Below are 25,426 nucleotides of genomic sequence, written 5' to 3' on the forward strand. Positions count from 1 at the left end.
GGGAAGAAGGTGGGGGGTGGGGGGGAAAGGGGTGGGGAAGAAGGTGGGGGAAGGGGGTGGGGGGGGAAGGGGGTGGGGGAGGAAGAATGTGGGGGGGGAAGGGGTGGGGGGTGGGAAAGAAGGGGTGGGGAAGAAGGTGGGGGGTGGGGGGGAAAGGGGTGGGGAAGAAGGTGGGGGAAGGGGGTGGGGGGGGAAGGGGGTGGGGGGGGAAGAATGTGGGGGGGGAAGGGGTGGGGGGTGGGAAAGAAGGGGTGGGGAAGAAGGTGGGGGGTGGGGGGGAAAGGGGTGGGGAAGAAGGTGGGGGAAGGGGGTGGGGGGGGGAAGGGGGTGGGGGGGGAAGGGGGTGGGGGGGGAAGGGGGTGGGGGGGGAAGGGGGTGGGGGGGGGAAGGGGGTGGGGGGTCACCACCCGTACCCGGCTACGGGTAGCCGGGTAGGGAATCAAAACCCGTTTGCGACCTCTGCCTGACGGAAGCGGGCGAAGCCACTTCGCCGAGTTGGAATCGCGCCCGGACTTTTGACAATAATTAAAGCGAGACAACAAGAATACATCTACAATTAAACGCACGTTATAGGTTCCGCTATAAGGTGGTCAGTTACACATTGAAGGATATTTCATTGCTGGTGACGTAACACCTCGTTATAATGGGAGATACGCAGGTGAGATCAACCCCAATGGGCTTACTCGCCCTTATCGTGGCCGCAACGCAAATGTTGAGTTGTTTTCTTTTTTTAAAGTGAAGTACCGTGTTTGTGGGAATGTACAATAATTTAAACCCGTGATAGGCAAGTTGCCGCTTGTTTGATGTCGCAGTAACGACGCGAGTAATGTGTTTAGTTTACAAGTTGCAGGCCAAAATGCAGTGAATGTACATCGACCACAGCTGTAGCGCCCAGTTAAGAGAACATCCATGAATGACAACCCATCTTAGCAAAGGTGCTCACGGCTGTAAAGTTACACAAGTTTCAGACAACCACAGACACTCATGGGGCTTTCTCGTCATTCACAGTCGTAATTTTTAGCAAAGCTGATGGAAACCATACTCTGGTTCTTTCGGTAAAGTCACGTAGGTATAAAATCAATTAAATTTAATCACAAAGCTGATGGAACCCCAGGGGGCAGACTTTGCAGTGAGCATTTTGGTGACTTTGGTCCTCGTGAGGACGAAACCGATCGACATTAGTACCTTTTGGCGGTACTCCTGTACAAATGTTAAATGATGGGTGCTTCATCGGTCATGGAGCTAAGGGGATATAGGGTTTAATGTAGGTTACAGCCACTTGTAATTTAACTGGGTTCTCAAGTGCATTTGATGGTCTAAGCCCAGTCACCAATGACTTTATTAAAAATTGCAGGGAAAATGTTCTATTTCATTTGGCTGAATAGCAGATCTGTCATGATAAAAATACTATCTCATGGCTGCACACAACACCCATACACAAAACACACTCATTTGGTTTTCACTTACTTTGCCTATATTCCAGCATTGAAAGCTTAAACATCGGTTTGACTTTCATGGGAACTCATCGCAGGGTGCATGCAGGATGTCTCACAAACTCGACCACGAGTTTGTGAGACATCCTGCATAAAATAATGTTAACAATTCTACTGTGAGACTTCCAAATGGCTTCGTCTCATCATATGGCGCCACGACCTTTAAATAAATTGGACGGAACAAAAGATCATTTTTTTACCGTTTCACACGCACACTTTATGGTAAACAGGCAGCGATTCTCACTCATCTTCCAAAGGGCATTTAGCGACGCTCTTGCAACGCTGTAGCCCACGGTCCATCCGAACAAAATCACTATCCTCAGGGAGTGGAACGATTAACTCCACTGCCCGAAAAAAAAGTGTCCCAAATATAGTTATGGGACACTTTTAGGAGTATTTAATTGCCCCGGCTATTTTATGATTTCGTTCCCCGGGGTACCCCCAAAATAATCCTTTGTCATTGACGGGAACACTGTCGTCGGCCTCTCGGTCACATTTGCTCAAATTAATTTTGATGGTGACCAACGTCAATAAGCACCACAATGAAATTATTCAGGAACCGCCGATGTGTTTTTGCATAATTGCATAGAGGCTGTGTGCTTTTGTTCCACGTGCACTAAGTCCGCTTAAGCTGCAGTGACCCACCAACACGACGCACAGAACAAACAACTCTGTTTTTGTGCAGTCTTCTGTAGAGCTCTTTAAAACACAAGCGATTGTTTCCCTCATTAAGGAAATACAATCCTAAAAGGTAGCCATGTACCTGCCTTGCCCAAGTGCAGGGTCGGTCAGTTCATTGTAACAATACGTGAACAAGTAAACAACTAAACAACTGCATCTCTTGTACGTTTTTTATACGTGTAGTTTTGTTATGTGTGATTCACTTAAAAAGACGTGGCATGTGAGATGTATGAAACAAAGTAAATATTACCAGATTAAAACTGGGTTTCTATACATTACTGTATGCCTGTTATATTAAATCCCATAAGATATACAGTATATGTATGGCCAAAACGAGTGCCTTGCTATTTCTCGAAACCGCATATATCACCTCTTTGTCCTGTGAAAGTAATACATGAAGGCGATGTCTTGTGGCTTACCTGATTCTACTTGTCCTAAAGGGAAATGATCTGTTTGGATTGGATGAAAACATGGAGCATCTGCTGCAATTGGAGGCAGTTAGACTGGAGATGGAGGCAATGAGCCAGATGGTATCAACTCTCTCTGGTATGGCATTGTTTTGATTATAAACCATACGTAGCTTCACTCACTCTGCTGTTTGAATACAAGGTGGAATTGCTGATTTTTGCAGACTGTTGTAATATTTTTTTTCTCCCAAACAGAGCAAGCCCACCGTCTGATGATAAACATAACATTTATGGATTCTGATCCGTTTGGGATGGACTCCATGGAAGAACATAAAAACATATGCAACGACTGCAAGGAAAAGATGGAGCAGGACTGGTTGAAGGTCATCCAATCCTGCGATGTTGCCACAGTTGCCATTCCACCTCCGGAGAAGTGAATACATTTGCCTTTGTACACATTTGTGTGTTGTTTAAAACTTCTGGAGCTATAAAAAAATGTTTGGTTAGTTGGTAACCAAAATGGTTATGTAAAAGTTTATTCTGCATGTGGTATAAGGGGCCGTCCTTAAATAACGTCACGCGATTTTGGACGATTTTTGACCCCCCCCCCCTCATCACACGGCGTCACAAAAAGTCAGACCCCCCCTCAAATGACGTCACGAAGCTCTGTCCCCCCCAAAAAAAACATGCTTCAAATCGCTTTAAACTATTGTCATTGTCGTGCGTATTTAATGTGGCGCTGCACTCTGATGTTGTAGGCGAAAACATATATTAAAAGTCTATTTAATTAAGTAGAACGTGTTGTCTATATTGATTTAAAGTTGCGCATTTTGATGTGACGTCACATTTCTCAACCCCCCCCCCCAGGTGCGTGACGTCATTTATGGACGGCCCCTAATAGAAGTGTTTCATCATTTTAATAAGTACAGTATGTGATGTATTTCCTTCTGACACCCTAAAGCTCTATCCACCCCTTGTATCTCCTAATTTTTCTAGCAATTAACAAGCACACATTTCCAGGCATTTGGTGTCAACACAAATGTTTTCCGTGGACATTTTATTTTAATCGGTTTAAAAATAACATGGTATTTTGGTCACCATAAAATATTGCACTTAAAATGTCTTCAACCACAAAAAAAAATATCCAAAGCCTCAAAATAATTTAATTTACAGGTTTCACAAAAGGACATTGCTCTGGATTTAACCTATAACTCATAAAAAATTACATTTAAAACTTTATATTTAAAAGACAGACCAAAATACAAACCATTGATTTGAAACATTTTTACAGTTTGTGCACGTCAAACATTGCAATACTGTAAAATAAAAAATATAAATGGTTTTCGTTACTTTGTTGAATACAAGCCCTTGTTCTTGCTTTCATAAATCATTCACACCTTGTTACATTCATTTTTGTTCAAGTTACCATCCAGGCAAAGTTCAACCATTTTGTGGTTCCTGGAGGAACCATTACCTCATTATTAGGCTTCTCTGTGCCTATTAACTGTTATGCACTGTTGTTAGGAGTTACTTAAATTTGTTCATTTGCTGTGCCGGTTCATTTTTTCTTTGAAAATACTTCATCACCAACAACAGCAACTCCATGTAGAAGACTGTGATTAGTTTCTAGCCCATCCTTCAATATATGCGCTTTGGATTTTGCACGACTTTTTTGCATTATATTGGACATTTCTTTAACAGTACCTCCGAGATTTACATAGCCCATTTACATTTACCAATGCTTAGGACGTTTTGTGCTATTGTCATACGGACTGAAAAACTATGTTAAGTCAGGTCTTGAAATGGGTATATAGTTGGAACTGTATAAATTATTGTATGTTATTTCCTGCAGCTTTAACCAAATGATATGCCATATGTACAAGTTGTCATCCCCAAATCAAATGGTTTACTTTGATCGTACACTTGTCACACCTATTTATGCTTAAGACTTTATTATTTAGTATAGGTGGTGACAATTAGTGGAGCATTCCATTAATTTAGAGGTATCCATATAGTTAAGGTGTTCTGAAAGGTAGCCTTAGAAAAGTTAACATTGAACAAAATAGTATTATTGTACAGGTCTCCATAATGAGCATGTAATGTATTCGTTTTGGTAACATACTGGTTGGGAAAAAAATATTTTAAAGAAAAATTGTAAACAGACAAGCTGCCAGTATTTAGAAACGGTCCTGGCCTATTAACAGCAAAAGATTCAAGTAAAATGTTAACATTTATCAGGAAACTAAGCAGTGAAACATTAAGATAATTTGATTTGTTGTAACTCAATGTAACCAGAAAAAAGCACAGACAAAATTCTGCATGTATGAATTTGTATTATTATACACAATGTACAAAATCTAACCAACCCCAGGTCAACATAGAACAACCAAAAGCGCTTATGTACTAGAAAATGAGTTGGAACGCAATCTTATGCCGGAGAGGCTGTGTGTTCGGGAATGCTGGCGAATGACGGGGATTATGGGGGGATCGAGTTCTGCAAACAGTGCAGCCTGGGCTATCTCCTCCGCCTCCGGCCTGAGTGACGGGTCTTGAGCCAGCAACCTCTCAACCAGCTGGTGCTGAAAGCGCAAAAGAACACGAGTGAACGTGTTGCGTATTTTCAATACGGTGCAAGTTCTTGAGTGTAAAATGCATGCGTAGAATTGTGCGTGTGAGAATTGTAATGAATGCAAATGTTACGCTAATACATTGCATACTTAGGCAAATTTAATTAAGGCAGACAATACAAATGCAACAAATAGATGATTGAATTGTCAAAATTCCAGAGCGTGGGGGTTAGGAAGGGTGAACAACAACATTGTTTTACCAGTAATTACCCCACTGTAAAACCTTACAAATACACAATTATTTGTATAGATTACACTTTGCAACAATGGGGCACATTAAATTCAAGGAACTATCTTCACACAATTCATTCACAACACTTACCTCATCCACATTGCTCGTCACAAAAGGATCAGGGAATATGCGATTTCTGGCGGCAGAAAGTGTCTGCAATGACAAAAAGGAATGATTTAATTCCCAACGTGTATACATGTTTATTTATTAAAAATCCAACGCATATGCATGTGGCAGTAGCCAGAATCCAGGACTTAAAGTAAGAATTGCACATGCTCACCTTGATTCTTTCCATTTGTGTGCCAAAAGGACACAGCAGCTCAAACAGAATGAGGCCCAAAGAAAATATGTCCACCTTATGAGAGTATGCTCTGCCAGCAAGCTGTAACAAAAAATAAATATGACTTTAAAGCATAAATCAAACGGTGTACAGAAATACACAGCACTTAATAGTAAACTGACAAGACATTAAATATGAAACCCTGACAAATCGGTTGTAGCCAAAACAAAATTGTTCTAACAATGTTGCACAAGTTTACTCTATTGTTTCATGCCATATGTTCAGAACTTCAATAATAAACAACAGTTCAAAGGTCATGCATGATTGATGTTGGCAAGTTTTATTTGTGTTTGCCCGTTTGAAATAAAAAAAAGAAACTCCATGTTGGTAGTGCTGTGTCTCTACAATACAAAACACTTTACTCTTAAACAGATACTCTATGGTTTGTAAGGATCTTTATTCTCAACAGCCATAGACACACAGTTGTGGCATTCGGGTATGTCAACGATTCAATAATGGGTAAAATGTCTTCTATAGTTTCTATGCTGCTTTAACATGAACACAATAAGCTTTTTCACGTAGACTGGACCAGGCTGTTGTGCATTTGCATGCTCTTTGCAGAGGCCTGAAATCTATTTTGTTTTCCACTGTCAATACCAAAGTCTCCATTACATTACAACACAAGCCAACTTGGATTGTTTGAAGTGTCCTTAATATGTCCGTCGGTATATTATGCCGTAGCAAAATAACGTCAAGTACAGCAAGGGTAGATTGGTAAAATTACACATCTATATTATTTAACGTTATGCTTGTAGGAGTTTGTAATTACATAGGAAGTAGGATAAATAAAAAAACAAGGCATACAAAATACTCAAATAGGTGATGGAGAAGATATGGCTGTAGTTTGGATTTCAACTCGGAAACTTCAATTTGTTTTCAGATCGCACCACGTGTTTGGCACAATAATATGTTTTGCTCCATATGCTGGGAATCTTCTTGAGGAATTAAAATTGAGAAGCTCTCTTTCGCACGCTGTATAGCATTGCTTGCCGATACAGAGGCACAGAGTGAACTGCTTAAATAAGTTTGTGAAGAAGCTCCAATATCGTATTAAACAACACGTGGTGAAACCCAAAAAAACATCAGATAGCACTCCATCAAAACCTACCCACTAACAAGATCAGTTAAATAGATGAATGGGGGGGATAACAGTTTGACAATTGAACCTTATGGCGGTACCCCGGCTCTCGCATAATGTCCGTGATGCAGTCATTTTTAGTCTGTTTGATGGTCGGCGATGCGGTAATCGACTCTTCTCGACGAGCTGTACACGATGCACTATGGTGCATACGAACGTCCAGGGTTTCAGCACAACCGTCCTCGCTGCGTTTCGACATCGCGGAGTAGCACCGATTTCGGATTGATTGGTACCCCAGTTGGAGTTAGATACATCCCTGGAAAAAATAGTGTCCCAGAAATAAAATATTTAATTGCCTTGGCCATTTTGTATTATTCGGTACCCTGGGGTACCGCCATAAGGATCAGTTGGAGAGCGTAGGAACACACTGCCTATAACACAGCGAATGTGGGAAGTAGTTGCAGGTGTGAAGATGTCACGAGCGGAAAGGGTTGTTGTCACAGGTGTGAAAGAGTCTTACGGATAGTGATCGTGTTCACTTGCACACACCTGCTCAGGGCTCATGTAGAGCTTGGTGCCGACCTGGCCAGTGTGGTGAATATGACCCGGCATGGGAGTCAGCACCGCCCCTTCCTCCTCGTGCTCCGTGCCCGTTACCAACCCAAAATCTCCGATCTTCACAACTCCATCCAGCGAGAAAAAGATGTTTGATGGCTTTGAATGCAGAAATAAAGAACACACAAACCAAAGTTATACATTAAGGTTAGATCGCAATGCTTAATAGTTCAGAAGATGTAAATTACCTCACCCCACAACACGCAATCTACCGATTAACTTTTACGAACGCAATCTTGCCAAGTCGCTTCAACCACCACTCCATTTGTGTGAAGCTGACAATTAGCACATTTAAGCTGATGTGGTTTTGTACCCAGTGTTGTATGTTTAATTTGAGGGCAAAGTCCGTGCGGCACCTTCAGGTCACGGTGCATGAGGCCGGAGACGTGCAGGAACTGCACGGCGTTGACAATCTGCTGGAAGATGGTCAGGCACTCAGTGCGGCTGCGATCGGCGGCATTTGTCCTGCTGTTGAGCCACTCCTTGAGGCTGTCCTTACGGCACAGCTGCATCTGGATGTAGAGGAAGAGCCGGGGTACCGGCCCTGTCTCCGTGCTCGCGTCCACGTGCGTCCTCGCCGGCATCGGCGCCGTGTGCGTTTCGCTCAGCAACAGCGACGTGGGCCTGTTGGGCTGGGTGGCCGTGGAGCTTGCGCTGGTGCTCGCGGTTTCGACCGGAGGAGTCGCCGCTTTGTTGGAGTCTGTCGAAGAGCTGGAAATAAAAATGTGAAAAGAACCAAGTTTGCAAATGTTCCAACAAGGAATGGCAACCTCTCACAACCATTTTCATAATTTGGTCAAGTGGTGGTACACAGTGGTGAGTGGTTTGCCACCTGGCATCAACTCCTGACTACGGCTAATACCAATGGCGAATGATATGCGAACTGGTCGGTGTCCCTGCCTCCCACCCTTTTACCAGCGACCAGTGTTATGATAAGTGGTCAACTAGCCCTACGACTGATATGGTCATTGCGGATTGGTGAAGCAGGGGGGGGGGATCAGGACTGGTTTCGATATCACTCACCACTGATGTTAGCCGTGCAATGCCCCCACCACTCCTCATGAATCTTTGTAAAGGGGGCAGGGTTAACAAACTCACCCATCGGTGGAGGTGCTGCGCATGTGGGACTCTTCTGGGTTCCCCACTGCACCAGAATTCGTCTTCCTGCTGGGCTTCTCCCCACACCCCGAGTCCTCAAATACAATGTCCAGCGAGTCGTCCATGTGCTGCGCACCCCTCACAAGGCTCGTATCCTGCGATGTGGGCCCGGATTCCTCGCACTCTGTGAGGAGGCTGTCGTCCTGACGCTCTAGTGGTTCGGGCGACTTCTCAGTGATGAACGAGAGGTCGGAGGACAGCAGCGAGCCCTGCGTGTCGACCGCTGATGAATTCACGAGGAAGGAGATGGAAGGCAAGTCGAAATCACTCCACGAGCGCGACAGCGTAGTGCTCTCCCGTGGTATGGGCCTCAGTGGCAGATGGGAAGGGAACTTCTCCGATTCCACCGGGCTTTGAGAACTGAGCACCCATTCACTGCTAAACGAGAAACAACATTAGTAGCGAGTGATGTATTAGAAAATAGAAAGTTTTCAACGAGTCGAGTTTTGCAACTACAAGAGAATACTATTACTACAAAGACATACAAATTCGGTAAGTTATAAACAGAATTCTGACCTTTAATCATGAAGTAACAAATGTTATTTAGATGCGATGGAAGATAGTATAAAAATATTTTAAAAGAATTCAACTTGTTACATAATAGAAAATGTTCACCTAAACACAACAACGTATGACATTCTTATGAAAGCACAAAAACTAACCCATAAAACTGCCCGATTGTATTAAGCTTATTCTCTACTGGGATTCGAGCAGAGCCATCAACTCACGTTATTGACATTAATAGAAAATAGTGGTCGAGTGGTGGTGCAGTGATTAGCAGTCTGTGCTAGTACTTGTCGACCTGAGTCCGATTCCCAGTCATGGCTTACAGCAATCCAGAGTTACATGAACCGGTCCTGGGGTATAAGCCCCCTCATTACCCTTCACCAACCAGTACTGACCAGGAGAGTAAAGCAAGGCTCCACAACCCTGATGACCAACATGTTCACTCAGCAGTGAATTGACAAAGGCCTGTAAATTAAAAATGTATTAATGGTGGGGAACATATGATGAATGGCTGCAAAGCAATAAATTAATTAACTCGCCTGCAGTCACTGATCCACTGCTTGTCCTTCTCCTCCTGCCAGTCCTGTGGCGGCATCTCGAGCCACGCGTTGAAGTATCGAACTACGCCCTGGTGTTCCAGCTTGGCCAGAGCCTTCACCTCACGCATCACCTTCTCACGTGCTTGTATCCTGGGCGAGACAACGAGCACGACAAGGTACAGTGTATTTGTAAACAGTAGGCACTCAACGACGTGTGGATTCAATCGAGTAAAATATCTGTGCCTGTTGCGGCTGTACAGAGCTACAGCTGATCCAAAAAAGAGGCGCCGGTGTGGGCAATTTCCCATCACCGGGTCGGCCTCTCTTCTCCGAGTCGCCAGTTATCGTGCGTGTGGATTTACAAAACAATACATCTTTGTTATTAAAGTTTTTCTGCTTTCTGTGCCAAACCCTGGCACGACATAGCAATGACTGTATGGTGGCATCTGAATGTGTAATTATAATAGTCCGTTTATATAAAGTAGGCATTTAACAACACTCATTCATCAATTAAAATCGATTCTTATGAAACAAGCATAAAATAGCGCATCTAAGAATTAATTGACAATGGATGAAAATAATATATTAATATTATGTTAACGCTTAACGAGCGGATGAAAGTGCACTATCAAGACAAAAAACAACAAAAAATATAAATGGGACTCGAAACGAAATGGTCACTTAACGGTGTCAATGTGGAGGTTCGTGTAAAGGAACACTCGGCACTTACAGTTTGCTAAGGGGATGGGGTGGGGGGGTGAGGGGCTAAGAAAGACCAGTTCACCCGAATAACATCAGATAACAATCACTGGAATGAAGATAAGGGTGAAGGTTCCCTAAGGCGAGGATCAAACCAAATTCAATTTAACGTGGTTAACTTCACGTTTATCTGATGCACTTGGAGCTCTATGCAGCTCCCAATGTCAATGATCTTTCCAAGAGTAAAAGAAGCACTATTTCAAGCGCATCCTCCTACACAACTGGGATGTTTCACGCGCTTTCTCTAAGTTGGCCTCATTTCGGACGACACATGCATTACCGAGATGGGTTTCTATCTATGGACAGGGTCCTAATTATGCTTCAACATTACTGATTTAAGAAGTTAAAGCTTACTCCTGACATTTACTGCTGGCCACCATGCATGCTCGGTTGTTACAGGCTGTGGGCTATGCGGTGGCCAGCAGAGGTGGTGCAGCAAAATGCATAGTTGTACTACACCGATTCTTACAAGTCTATGCTCCTTCGCGCGTTCACCAGCATGGTAAAGTTTGGTAAAATAACGCTCACGCATCGTTCAGACGTGAGGGTTGGTGGTTTATATGTTGTATACAGTGCAACGCCCTCGTGTACATGGTAATGAAATCTTTCTTTGATTTATTTTAAAAGCGGTGGTCATCTTCCACTCTCCTCAATGGCCCATACAGTTACTGTCTCAATAAGCCCACTCCTATTCCTCACATTGAAGGCACTGCCAATTTATCGGTGTCACAGGGATCTTGGTGTAACGGCACAGGGCGTATCAATAGGTTCTTCCATTTTCAAGGGACTCGGCCTGGCTTCACCCATGTAATTGGCGATTCAAATCACACCTTTTTGCTTCAGGTTTTAAAGGGGTTTTTAATATTTGTATCCCCTATGCCAGCGTACACGCACGGTCCTTTGTCGGTCTACTACTGTATCGGAGGGTGGTTGTTTGACCACACCTCACCATGCCGGTCAGTGTGGGTTGGTGAAGGCAATGAGCATAGACATGGGAAAAGATAAGAAGAGCACAAACATGTATTTTGCTGCACTTCTCTATGCTGCCCACTGCATTTCCTCGCAGCAGCCTACGACAACCAAGAGTGAATGTGGTCATGCATTCAGGCACATCCAGGCTTAACCCTACTGAGCTTGAGGCCTGATGAGATTTGGTCATAGGCTCTGACCTAAAGACACACACTAAACATATGCTTTAGCCATGTAAATGTGCCCTCCCTTGTGATTTGATGAATGTTACAACTCGATTCAAGAAAGTAATGTTTTTGTTTGCTTTTCACCATCTCGTTTTTAGCATTTCTCATTTTCTGTTTCATTTGTACATCAGCATAGAAAAAAGACAATTAAGTAGGATGATGCTAATAATGTGAAGGGCCTGGCTGGTACCGGTTGGGCAAGCGGATCCTCTTGATGGCATAGTGGCAATCGTCGACTTTGTTCCTGGCCTCGAAAACGACGCCGAACCCTCCGCGCCCCAGACACTGCACGTGCTCGAAGTCGGTGAGGTACCTGCGGGAGCAGAGAAGTATATAAGGGGATGTGTAAAGGAATTCGGAGCCTTTGGCCACTGCCTTAAAACTGCCCTTCGGCGGTTCGTGTTTTCAAGACAGAAACCTGATCAAGACTCTAGCTGTGTGCTGGAACGCCTCTACATGAGCATTCTAACAGTGTGCTCGGTTTAAGATGCATATTTTCACAAGGAGCTATAATTAAGTGATCCTATATGATAAAACTGCTGCTAAACTGTGAAAAGGCTGTCGTGTAGAAAAATGAGTTACTAGAGCTAAATTATGTTTTGGCTAAACTGCTAGATCATGGCCGATGATCTATAACAGTCTTTCTCAACTCGAGTTCTGACGACCCCCATGGTACACAGCTTTTGGTGATTACAAACCATCAGGTGCATGCAGTGCGCACTGGTATAGTTTGCATATGAATAGAAAAAGATGTAATCAAGAAACAGCCATGCCAGTAGGGATTATGCCCACTGCAGTTGAGATACACGGAGCAAAAATATCATATTCACACAGACGACAATGACTGATAATATGAAGATGGTAATGGTCGATTGCCACTGATTGTAAGTCTTTTGCAAATATTGTTGAGAACTTTCAAGTTATGTTGAGGAAACATCCAAAAGTTAAGGAAATTATACCGTACGCAGAGACTCGCAATATTCCTTTAATTCCGCATCACACAAACCCCTAAAAACCGTTGCACGTATTCCAGTAACGTACCCGAGCTGTAGAGAGATGTTAGTTACGTTAAAACACGTCTTAATTTCCAGAAATTAACTGCCAAGTGTATGCAAGGAACCGGCTCAAAATACCTGCTGACGTAGGTGGTAAGATTGTCTTCCGCTTGGGCTGGGTGGTTTGGCATCTTTGTCAGGATGTCACACACACTGTCGGTCTGCGCCTCACTCTCCGACGACTGACGTTTCTGCAGCGCGCACAGGGAACCCCAGGGGGCAGTCAAACCTACCTAACTGCTGCGTCCAATTGCACTTTTTCTACATATATTTATGTAAATGTTCAAGTAACTAATGTATTGGTTTCATGAGCATCTTTTCAATTAAGACAGGAAACGTTGCTCCTCTAGGAACGAAATAACTAATGTACGTACCAGATATGAATACTCAACTTTATGCATAAGACATATTTTAATTAAAAAAAAAACTATTTTGGGACAGTTTAAACCGACAGAAATTAAAATAAATGTATTCCCTTAAGACCCTTCTAACTCCTCCCAAAACACTGGTGAGGCTACACGCAATACTATTATCATGAGTTCCAAAAGGGAAGATGACACCGCAACATATAGCTCTTATCTTGTAGATATGTATTTGGGCTTTGCATCATGGACTGTGAGATAAGAACGTCAAGCTATGTTATTGAAAAAAAAGGACTTTGAATTATGGTTAGGTATTATATTATAGCATAATATTAAGATTACTGCATTGAAATATCAAACTGTATCTGTCAGATGCCACTTAAGTGATACAGTAGTGCCCCTGATCAAAACTTCAAGTGCCTTTTCTCCATTAGTGAAATTTTATTGAGTGCGACAGATCCAGGTACAATGCCTAGGAATGTATCTATAAGATAGCATCTATTTGCTTTTCAGAATTGCATCTTCTTGCAATGGCGCTTAAGTGCCCCACCATGACCAGGGTACGGAGCGCACATGCTGTCTTTTAACAAACCGAACGTACTTTGTAGGTTTTCACAGTTGAGCTGTATAGCTCACCAAAATGTTTCAGGTTATACCACCCGTTGTTAAGTGCTATGTCTAAAATTCTCTCCAAGCACATGCAGCAAAAGATTGAACATCACGCCGAACAAACGCACGGGTACAACACACCGAAGAGCATTAACTCCCCTTCCAATGTAGAAGCCACTTTGGTGACTGCGTGTGCACACGTGAGCGAGCGAGCAAACGTACCCGTCTGATAGTGGAAAACGAATTCCGGCAGTATACGATAATGACGCAGGTAGCCAGCACGACGGTGAGCACCAACGAGGTGAGCACCTCCATGGGACGGAGCGACGCCTCGAGCGGCTCCGGCTTCACCTCGAAGTCGATGAGGGCGGGCGGCGGGCGCAGGACACTGCGGCCTGGCACAGGGTCGGGACCGTCGGCCACCAGTCCCGCTGCCGCTCCCTGGTCCATGGCCTCGTAAGTGTGCAGGAAGTAGAAGCCGTCATCTGCACAAGCAAAAAACCGAAGAGATATGATGATGGGTGCCGAGAGGCAACGGATGCTTTCTTTTGTTGGCGAGAAATGCGGTGATATTTTTGACAGCAAAAAAGAGCGCCGTAAGATGTGGTCGTCAATGGTGAAACGGTAAAATCAACAAGTCTGTAGTTTTATTTCGTATATTATCACAGAACTTACGTAACATAGAAGTGTTTTTTTTATGTTTTACTAGGCCAAACACATTGTCAATGTTTGTTGGATTATTTTTGGTGCAACAAATATCAAACTTATTATATAAAAGTGTGTACACATTACTGTTAATGCACAAGAGTATTTATTTGAGTGGTAGAGCAGACTCACATCCAGTGGTGAAAACTACATGCAATCCCACAGCGCCCCCTAGTAGAGAGAGAAAGGTAGAACATGAAGAAAATATTTACAGAGGCACCGAAAAGTTGGAAAAGCCTTCCTGTAATTGAGCACAGACGCGAAGTAAAGCAATGGAAGAAAGATAAGCAAGCTTGCAGGCCCCTGTAACAACATCATCATTAGCTTTTCAAATGCACGAATTTACAGCTCACAGTCACATTCAAATGGACTATTTTTTTCAACCGCTTAAAGGACCAACAAATGATGTTGCTGGCGTGTGCAGATAAAGAGCGGTGAAGAGAACCATCGGACCTTCCCCCACACCTTCGATTAGCACGGTTGGCTACGTACAGTGCGAAAGAAGTCCAACATACATACACAATGGTGAAAGGGGGGCGAAGTGAGCAGGGCATTCACGACTCACTATTGGACGAGGCGATGACCGAGAGGGCACCAGCTGCCGACTCGCCGCTCGTGTCGGCACCGCCCCCATTCATGCGTCGCTCCAGCTCGTTAAAAGGCACGTTGGCGGGGGTCAGGGACGGGGCCGTGGCTGCGGGTTACACAAACCACAGCACCAGAGAGCAGCACAAGAAAGCCAGCGGCTTAAAAGTATTTACAGACCAATCAAACGAATTCAGTTTTTTTTTTATCCAACAAATATTTATTTCACAATATTTATTCCAAGCCGAGTTGCAAAAGGAGGTTTTAGTGATTCATGATCCTTGAGAACGTACGATAAATGCCAAGGAAAGACAAGCAGCAAAGGCACACCCCCCCCCCCTACATGAGTGGGAAACAACCAGGAAGATTAATTTGCCAATACCATTTAGAATTCTAGATAAAATACTACACACTCATATAACACAGATGGCATTGTGCATTTATACATTTCTTGTGCATTTTTTTCAAGTGTTTACTTTCAGCTGTGCACAATTTGCAGTTTGCATAAGTTAGGTTGGTGCTTGGAAATTATTGCCACCTAGGAACCATACTTGAAACCTTGTACATTCTCCCAATATGAATCAGAATGAATCAAGTAAAATAAGGGCAGCAGCTGGATAATCTGGCCAGCCAAAACGGTCAAATATCCCTTCTGGTAGAAATATCCCCAAATAGTTCAAACTATAAAATCCTTTCCCTTCTACTCACTCACTCAACATTAGCTTACAATAAATGCACTTTGAAGGTGCTCAGGAAAGATGTTGTTTTTATCATGATGGCTGGGCTTGGCTCCTCACAACTCACCCAGCAATGGTTTCCACTTGACCCTAGGCACAGAGATGACAGCGTTGGAGTTGCGGTCTCCGTCCCAGGCGTACTTCTGGGCCACCCGTGATATCTTCTGCGCCATGGTCAGTGAAGACTGGATGTACATCTGTCCCCTGTACATGCCTGTAAAAGGGAAAAGTGCAGCCTTGCAACTCCACTCTCAAGCCATTGCCAGAAAAAGGGCCACCACGAGAGAGAGCTCTAGAGAGCCCCTACAGAGTATATTTGGCCTACTCTTCCATGCTGACCAGACGTCTTGGAAGGGGTGGGCATACCCACACACGACCCACAGACCGGCTAACTGTGGTGAACCATTTTGCTGCTGGGTGGACAGGGGCGGAGAGACACAAAAAAAAACTTGGCCATTATTTGAAAATGCTGAGCCAGGATATACAATCAAACCAGTGACCTCTGGATTCCAAGTAGTGTGTTTTAACCATGGCAGCATCCTTGTAATGCCTGTTGAACGGCATAACAAATTTGTAAGCACGAATTCTGACCCGGTGAGTGCAGAAGGATGCGAAAGGGTTGCATCGTCACCGCGTGTCATACCAAGGTAGACACTGGGTTCGGCCACGCCACGTGCTGCCTCCACCATGTCCTCTTCCTCATCATCCTCCTCGTCCTCCTCACGCTCGTCCGGCTCCAGAGCCGGCACCACCTCACGGTCGAAAAGACTGACGGGCAGCACCTGGCCATCTTTGAGAAGCCACGCTGCCGCCACGGGACTTGAAAACTGCAAAAGGTACCACAGTAGAAAAAAAACACACACATAAAGCTACTGGGCCGCATTCGTCAACAAAACGTCAACATGGGACTCTGACATAATTCGAGTAGTCACGTCACAATATCCGTAAGGTATTACTGCAGTATGGTTTTATTTGTATTATTGCTTCATACGTATATTCAATATGTAAACAAGTGTGAAGTCATAAGCAGTCACGACAAAAAGCAGATAAACAGTATATACACACACACATGCCAAATGGTGCAACAGCGCACAAAGCCAGAAGGCACCTTTAATGGTAGCATGTTAAGGCTAGAAACTCAGAAATCCAAGATGAGGAGTGGCAGAACCAGGAGGAAGTCAACTGGTACTCTTTTGTACTTACAAGCACGCGCAGCACAATGCTGCCACCGTGCGCTGGAGTGAAAGTCTGTATTCACAATGGCGAGTGATTGGTGCCATGGCAGTGGCGCCGTTACCTTGTGCTCCCAGACCACCTCGCCGGCACCCGCCTTGCGGAAGGCCAGCACCTTGCCATCCGGCACAGACACCTTGAGGGCCACGTCCATGGTCTGCAGCAGCTTCACTGGGTCAGGGCTCTCATCCTCCTCCTTCTGGAAGTTCCCCTCGTTGCCACGGTAGAACATGATGTCGTACTGTCCCACGCTGAAATTCCACCTGGAAGAGATGACAGAAATGCCACGTTCATTCATTTACTTCAGACGTGGACTTTTTCCTTTCATTAAAGGTGCCGAAAGCGAGCCCTGGATCTACTCACTTGACAGCTATACGTCAAATATCTAAGTAAATAAAGTTAATGCAAAGTCCTCTGTCAATCCACTGCAAGATGACGAATCACCACACTGTCAGTTGTGGGGGCCTTTTAACAATACTTCACCATGGTCAGTACAGGTTCGTTAAGTCGAACAATGCTACAACAAAATAGCAAGTAATGAATGGGACATTACTCAAAATGTCCCATTCATTACTTGCATAGTTACAATTGTACTTTTTGCTTGTTGGACTTTGTATTTGTTTAGTAATTTACTGTAGTTAATTTCAGCTAAAAAATTACTTCAAATATTTGAGAATAATGCTGCGAGGACTGCACCAAAATGTTGAAGCTTAAATCAACTTTCGTCCCAAATATCATTTAGATTTTATTTTATTCATTGTGATATGTATTTTTTTTATATAAAATTAATTATGCTTTCATCTCCACTGTATACCACGACAAGAGCCTAATGAAAGACACAAGCAAAGTCCCAATTCATTCTTACATAGAGAGGAGAAGTAGCTGTGCATCCCAGGTTGTTTGACATAAGTTTGAGGCTTTATTGGTGGGATAAAGTACCGATGGCACTAGTGATGTTATCGTCAGCAGGAACGTGAAACAGAACCATGATTTTTTTTTCTTTAAATGTCTCCTTCAGGAAGCTTCAAACTTGTATCGGACAGTCTGGGACACGCAACCTCAGAACCCACCTACATTATTAGAGCTATTAGTTCTCAAAAGCTACATCCCTATTGAAAGTCTAGTCATCTCACTGTCAACAGAATTATCTTGCACCTGACCATGATTTTAAATACATTTTTTTCCCTCATTAATAACGCTTAGAACTTGTGTCCGACAGCCCGGAGATACCCAGCCTAAAGACAATGATGCCAAGCGATAAGAGCTCCGTTTTTTTTTCTTATTCGTATTTTGCAACGTACTTCTCGGCGCCACTGCGTGGGGCGACGGCGCGCACGGTCTTCTGCACGCGCTGCACCAACACTAGGTCGTCCGCATCCACCTGCTCGTCCTCCTTCCATGGGCGGCAGCCGGCTGACGTGCAGCTGTACTTCAACTACAGCACGGTGTGCAACACGGCCAAGCATTTGCGTAAACAACTGTACCAAAACGCACACAGCAGCAGCACACACTAGGTAGTTTTTGGAAGAAACGTATTGTGTAACGTCCACTATGGCACGACACAAAGACAAATGTCCCCGCGAAGCTTTTCAGACTGTTTACCATTATCATTATTATGATAATGTATTACTTATATTGCACCTCCCGCAAAGTGCATTTCCAGATGCCAGAATGAAGGTCTATTTGAGACAACAAGAAAATCTGCAAATACAATGCGGGATATAAAATACACTTCAAAATATGTAGATAAACATAAGCGACTGTTGGGGCAAGTTCTGTTAGCGAGCACCTATGAAGACCGCCATGGCACACAAAGGGGTGGAGGCGGTCATTACCACGTCCGGCCAACTTTGTCTCCTCAGTGATGATGTTTACATAGTGTACCAGGTACTGTACTCATGTGAGGTCGAGTCCACCTAAGGGAGACCCAGTACTGGTTCAGCTATGACTTTCCACACGCAACCACACAAATGCATCCGCATGTTCACTCATGGCAGGCGGTTGCACGAAGATGCCAAGGAGAAAGGACACAGCAGCAGCCGCCCCCCCTGTACCTTGCCCGTGTCAGCCAGGATGCCGTAGGTGCTGATGACCTTGCCGCCCATGAGCACGACATCGTCACCGAGACGGGATGACGAGTCGAGCAGAGACTCCACGGTGAAGGGCAGCGCCTTCATGCTGTCGCCGTCCCACTGGAACAAACTACCGTCCAGCGACGGGATGATGAGCTGCCCATTGCGGAAATCCTTCAGTGGAACCGGGGGAGGGGAGGGGGGATAGTAGGGGAAGAGTGGCAGACAATGCGGATGAAACACCCGTAGCACAGTAAAGCGGGACTTAATACAAATGTATAATTCAGTCAACTCTCCATGCTCCATGGTCGTGGATGGAGGTAAGAGGGGTGGCCCAGTTGAAACAAAAACACGGATATTTAAAACCACGTGAACATTTTTGTTTACACTCTGTAGAATGTGTCATCTATTCGCAGTTACGTGGGCAATGAGTGGAACTGCTAATAATTAAGCCAGAGCAATGTTATAAAATGTTATCACAACTATGCTCAAGCCGCAAGCTGTAAAAAAATTGTCCTTTTCAAGCCACCTCAAGATGAAGGCTTCCTCATGCTGTCATTTCTAAGTCAACACTTCACCACACTGGTCAGTGGAAATTGACAAAGGGGATGAGGAGGGGAAGCAGAACCAGTACAGATTTTACTCACCACTGATGTTAGCCAAGGCCAGAAACCAAACTCACTTAAGTTTAGAGTGCAATGCACCCTGGACTCTACTTGATTACTGTGACATCGTATATAAATCAGCCCCCAGTACTTTACTGAAGAAGTTTGACTCAATGTATCACTCGGCCTTAACATTTGCATTGAACTGCCCATGTAGGACTCACCACTGCGATCTCTACATTGGGTCAAACTTAACATATCTTAATGATCGACGGCTTGTGCAGATCGTATTTATTCACGATGTACTTACAAAAAAATCAGCAGACTACCTTCTGGATCTCCTCACTGTTTCGAAGAACAAATGTGACATAAGGTCTTCGCTCATTAACCAGCTTCACATTCCTTATTGCCGTACAAATACTGGAGGAAGGGCCTTTTGTATTGATGCCCCCAGGGTCTGGAATGCTATCGCCAATAAACTGCAACTTGGATCACTACCTGTGAGATCTTCACTCAAAACTGCTCGAGAGGAGTTGTACACCCCTCGCTGCCACTGCTATTCAGAATGGCCTGAAATCAAATGTATCATTCCGGATGACCGCTGCAAAGTATGATCTTGAGTTTTGATCTTTAAAGGTGTATTGGAAAATCTTGATTCTGCTACTGATACTCCTGCTGTTATGGAGTGACTCATGTAGCCAACTATGGCTGCAAAGTTTGGTCGTACATGTTATGTATATATCGTTTATTGTTAAATTTGAATCACAGTTCCTATGATCACTGTTACATTGTTTTTATAGCTTTATTTTGGTGATTTTGAAAACGTTTTGGTTTAGCCATGTTTGTTTGTTGTAGTACAGAGTAAGCCTGATAACTTTAATCTACATTGTCTTATAATTGTTATTGTTTGACTTGCATCCCACTGGGATTTTTGCACACAGCGTTGAAATACGATGCTTTTTCTGGAAGACTTTGCTGTTTTTTCCATGATCTTTATGTTGCGTGTAGTCACTTTAAGATGTTTCTTGTTCATGTTTTTGTTCTGTTGCAGTTGCACCCGAGTCAAGAGCCGCATGGCTCACAGAATTATCTCTAGAAATATAAAAAGGAAATTTGTGATTATTTGTGTCTGTTCAAAATGTTTAACGTACTTCTCGAAATGCAACAAACTCGAAATTTGCCATGTGGGTACTTTCCAGACTGTACACCATGCAAAACATTATAAAAATACACTTTTGTATTTTTTTTTGGGGGGGGGGGGCTCAATAATGCATATATTTTTTGCACGGCAAGTGAGCTGTGACGTCACATCTGTCATGTGACCCGTATGCGGAAGCGAAACGGAGTGTGCCTGCTGATCGCGGGTAAAGTGCCATACAAATGTGTTGCAGGTCTAAGGCGTTCTTCGCGCAGCATTGCTTTATTATTTCAGTCGTTTACTACCGTACGCACCCTGAAAATTGTGTGTGTCTGCAGCAAGCGCGTGTATGTGTACATATGGTTAGCGCGCTGCGCTACGAACCCGGCGACCCGAGTTCGATTCCCGCTCACGGCCACCACCCGTGACGATTATTTGAACCTGGCCTCCCCTAGGTCGACTCAGCCTCAAACGAGTAACTAGTGTGGAGTAACTAGTGTGGTGTGTGAACATCGCCACTGGGGAGACAAAGGCGGCCGGCCGTGGTGAATCCAAGTCCCGGGCAAAGCCGGGTAGTAAAGCTAGTACCTAATAAATGAAAATGAAACTGAAACCACTGCACGACCACTCCCCCATTTACTACTATATTGACCCAAGAATATCAGTGTGTAACGTGCGTGACGTCACTCCACGTCAACCAGCCCCCTTCATGAATAATCATGAACAGGTGACGTCCTCCAAATGGACACCCCCCCTCCCCTCCATTAATAATAATTCGCGGCTGACGTCACTCCCCATGGGGGGGGGGCGAGGGGCCTCCTCCCCCCTCCTCAGAGTCAACTTACAAACCCTCACTACAAAGGCAGAACCCTCACGTCACGCGATCTTCATAACGCTATTGAGACAGAAGTAATAAGGACGTCATGATGAACAAGGGATTATAACCTTTAAATTAAATAGGTCCGTGTCACCGCTGCCTTACAAATTGCACACGAATGGATGCAATGAATATCACGTCGCGGTCTGCTTTTTCGCTTACAAGTTTCAGATTTCCTGAAATACACCCCGTCCTTGGACGGGCAAAAGTAGAGTCCTTCTGAAGATGCATTGACCAATTCATTAATGATTAATATTTTCGTAAAATGTGTTTAATTCAAACGAGTTTAAGCTCAAACACCCAGTCCAGAGATATGCTCAGACACCACAGGACAATAGCCTTACCTTCATATGTTAACCCCTGGGTCAGCCAAAGGATATTAACAGGTAAGTAAACAGTAGAACTCTGCTCATCCGCTCTCATAATTACGCAAAGCCTAAAAAGTCGCGGCACCACTGCGCAACAACTCCCGTAATACAGAGGGGCAGGGATCCTTTTGCCGTGGAATTTTGGATCTCTTCCGGAAGAACATAATTCCACCCATAATGTGGGGCACACCGTCATGGTGAAATATATTGGTTTTTTTCCCCGTGTGCCGTGGACTTCCGGATCTGCGAGTTATAACATTGTTAGGAGGGGGTGTAAAACAATGCATGCATTCATAGATTAATATCGATTGTTAATACAGTATATGCATCAACTAATGTGTTTAAGAAACAATGTAGTTCGATTTGTGCTGCAAAAAGTCGATGTTACCTCTGCAGCCAACAGTAGCCACTACATCATCACAATGTTTTAAATGTTTGAATCAAATCTCGACCTTGAATCGTCAAAGTTCATCGAATCATCAACAATATAGAAATAAAATTAGAGTAAAAGGACATAGGTTGTTTGCTCATCTTCGTGGAATTATTGAAAGAAAATAACATTTAATTCTTCGAACAATAGGGCCTTGATGTTATGTTTTCAAACGGATTTTGTTTAAGCAAGGCAATATTGATGCAGTTTCAACTTCAATGAGTCTCACCAACATGGTTTTATTCGTATAATGCTGAACCATTATTGTAAAGCATAATTTTCTGATGAAATTACAAGCCCAGCTACCACAGGTAATATGTTGTTTAATAGACTACTTTACAATCGGTTCCATCACTTCCTTTGATTACAACCATCGTGTAGAATAGCAAATAGAACAATTAATCTATTTACGAGGGAGACCCGAGATGAAAGTGCCATGTAAAAAAATATTTTTTTATTCTACAACGCAGTATTTAAGGCAATATAAATTAATATAATTCGTTATAGAAAATATCATTGTAAATAGAATAGCCTCAGTAAAATGTATATTTTATATATAACAGAATAAAAATAAAATACTAAATTAAATGAATAATATACAAATCAAAGGTGTAGCTAAAAACCTTTACAGTCTACAACTTCAATGTAATGGTTCATACAGGGGGACAGCACTTTTTCATGGTTTAAACGTCCTGCACAAAGCACAAAGCGACGAATATGGCACTGTAAATTCTGCACTTGGATGCTTACATTTCCGAACTGAATGATGATCAAACTCCATCTGCATTTCCCCACTTAAAGCAACCAAACACACACACAATTCGGTGGTTTATATGTCTTAAGAGAAACAAACAAACACATTTACGTTCGGGAGCCACATTCCTGACGGCTCAATTAACTAGCGGCAGCAAGGCTTGTTTCAAACGCACCATTACATTCGAGGTGTCCGCACCTCGGCAATACAATTATAAACATTTTTAAATGGGGAGGCCAAAGGGTTGCCGGTGGGGGGTGGTGGGGGGCAATGTGTCTACTCATTTACAGCCCTCTTCCTGTCCACAAGCGTTGGTGCAGTCGGCGTGAGTGGCGGCGTGGTGCCACAACAAACAGCTTGGGAGTGGATTAGGTAGGGGACCGGAGCGAGTCATCGCCTAAAGGGGGACGCATTACCTCATTGCTCCTGCTGGGGGGGGGGGAGACTGGCACGTGATGTCACCCTGAGCATGACATCACCCCTCCTCGGGCGCCAGCCGCCGGGCGGAATCGCTGATCAACCGTGGCCGCCACCGATTTTTTTTCTAAATGGGTTATTGGGATGTATGTCGGTCGGTCGGTCTACCCCCCCCCCCCCATCATCTCCCCCCACTGAGAGTGTTTAATATTTCATTCGTTACTATGTAGGTCGTGGATAAAAGCATGTTTTTGCAATGGTTGAGAATGCTTACATTTGATATTGACTGAAAATTGCTGTTGAATGAGATGTCTATTAAGCAGTGAGTGAGCGAGTTTTCTTACGTTTGACACTTGGAAAGTATTTGACTGATGTACTTTTTTTCCAAAAGCATAAAATGTAATTAGCCTCCAAATGGATCGTTTAACATCGTGGCCAATGAAATATATAAATATTTTTTGGTTATTTTTGTTCATTTACTTAGGTCAGGGGTCGGCAACCTACGGCTCCGGAGCCGCATGCGGCTCTTTACGGGCTGCTTCTTGACAATATGTACGTATGTACAGTATGTACTCAGATGCATTGCGGCTCTTGAAATACTGAATTTTGTACCGAATTGGAAAGAAATGGCTCTTCTTGTTATTTTGGTTGCCGACCCCTGACTTAGGTGAATAGGCCAACTAGTACCCTACAAGTGTACATGTATAACCTTTATAACAAGGGTAAGAAAGGTTAACTTTATTTACAACGTATTGATAGGGCAGTCTCTATACGATTGTGCAATCAGACCTGTGCGCATCGTCACCCTGTCAAAATAAAAGCCCCGTGCATTCGCTCTTGCTCAGCAGAACCACCCTTGAATGAACGCATCAATAACCGGAGGCAACAACGTGCTTTGAAATGGCATGTTTGGCCAAGTGAGTCATCGACATGACATCTTCGGCAAAAGGTGACCAGAACAAAGCACAACAAGTCAGCACCACTTAAACATGGTTTCTGATGAGAAAATAACTACAATAAAAACATAACATGTTCAGTATTGAGCCATCTAGATCGCCAATAGCGCTTGTGTTCTCTAACATTACGAGGGAAATGAATATTGCATACAGATTATGTGGATTCTGATCGATTGGACACGATGTCATCTTGATAAGCAATCAGGAAGCATGACGTAATACGTCTTCCTATGGAGTCTCCCCAGTGCACTGGGGAAGGCATTTTCTTTGATAGCCAAGGAACAATTTGAGGCAGGAGGTCACGGCACTGCCATACTGATGACCTCTAACAGTGGTAAAACGTGAATTTCCACAGCATGTTTCTCCAGGTACTGCTCTTTCCTCACAAACACACAAACAATCCTTGCCAAGAATCTCCACTCAGGACTCTCCAGAAAAATAGTCGTATGACTCATTGATGATTCTTCATAAATAAATTACACAGTAACCTACTACTGCAGCAAAGTAAAAAAAACATCACACATCCAGGGCCCAATCCACATGTTGCTTTTAATATTTTTTTCCCGACTAAAAGGTTCCAATGTCTCCATTACCAATCATGTGGAAAATTACCAAGGCAGTGTGATTCAGCTGTTAAGTCGAGTTGTGAAACTGGCCCTAAAAGCTGGCTTTTCTAAGACCCAAGCTGTTATGCACCGACAAGCCAACAGAGGGCATGCAGGATGCCCCGTCAGCTGCTGTCACATTCACTGGAGCCAACATCTTGGTGTGCATTAAATTAGAAAAGAAACACGACTTCCATCCATTTGTCAATCCTACTGGATGAAAGCCTCCCCATGCTACATCGGTTATGCGGGTTGTTTCATCAAAATATTTCACCACGCCGGTCAG

General features: G+C 43.8%; 1 protein-coding gene and 1 long non-coding RNA gene across 4 annotated transcripts in view; one reads left to right on the forward strand and one right to left on the reverse strand.

Moving 5' to 3' along the window:
* Positions 1-449: 449 nt before the first annotated feature.
* On the forward strand, positions 450-3,372 carry LOC144721647 (uncharacterized). The gene is made up of 3 exons (XR_013585941.1): positions 450-658; positions 2,615-2,720; positions 2,837-3,372. It is a non-coding gene; the product is annotated as an uncharacterized LOC144721647 (long non-coding RNA).
* A 251-nt stretch (positions 3,373-3,623) lies between these two features.
* Positions 3,624-25,426, reverse strand: part of EIF2AK3 (eukaryotic translation initiation factor 2 alpha kinase 3) — a 32,516-nt gene continuing 10,713 nt past the window's right edge. The window contains exons 3-19 of one of the 3 annotated variants that reach the window (XM_078599458.1): positions 18,973-19,164; positions 18,220-18,353; positions 16,983-17,181; positions 16,329-16,512; positions 15,753-15,899; positions 14,929-15,057; positions 14,496-14,534; positions 13,881-14,143; positions 12,766-12,878; positions 11,823-11,945; positions 9,678-9,827; positions 8,572-9,006; positions 7,830-8,184; positions 7,408-7,572; positions 5,721-5,822; positions 5,531-5,593; positions 3,624-5,160 (exon numbers count right to left, since the gene is read on the reverse strand). In XM_078599458.1, coding sequence (XP_078455584.1) covers positions 4,978-5,160; positions 5,531-5,593; positions 5,721-5,822; positions 7,408-7,572; positions 7,830-8,184; positions 8,572-9,006; positions 9,678-9,827; positions 11,823-11,945; positions 12,766-12,878; positions 13,881-14,143; positions 14,496-14,534; positions 14,929-15,057; positions 15,753-15,899; positions 16,329-16,512; positions 16,983-17,181; positions 18,220-18,353; positions 18,973-19,164 — 2,976 coding nt within the window. In that variant the 3' untranslated portion in view covers positions 3,624-4,977. Of the gene's footprint in view, positions 5,161-5,530; positions 5,594-5,720; positions 5,823-7,407; positions 7,573-7,829; positions 8,185-8,571; positions 9,010-9,677; positions 9,828-11,822; positions 11,946-12,765; positions 12,879-13,880; positions 14,144-14,495; positions 14,535-14,928; positions 15,058-15,752; positions 15,900-16,328; positions 16,513-16,982; positions 17,182-18,219; positions 18,354-18,972; positions 19,165-25,426 lie in introns of all 3 variants that reach the window. The other 2 variants (XM_078599457.1, XM_078599459.1) reach the window with 2 other exon arrangements.

The sequence above is a fragment of the Lampetra planeri genome, chromosome 12 (genome assembly GCF_965212315.1).
Source record: "Lampetra planeri chromosome 12, kcLamPlan1.2.h2, whole genome shotgun sequence".
NCBI classification, from domain to species: Eukaryota; Metazoa; Chordata; class Hyperoartia; order Petromyzontiformes; family Petromyzontidae; genus Lampetra; species Lampetra planeri.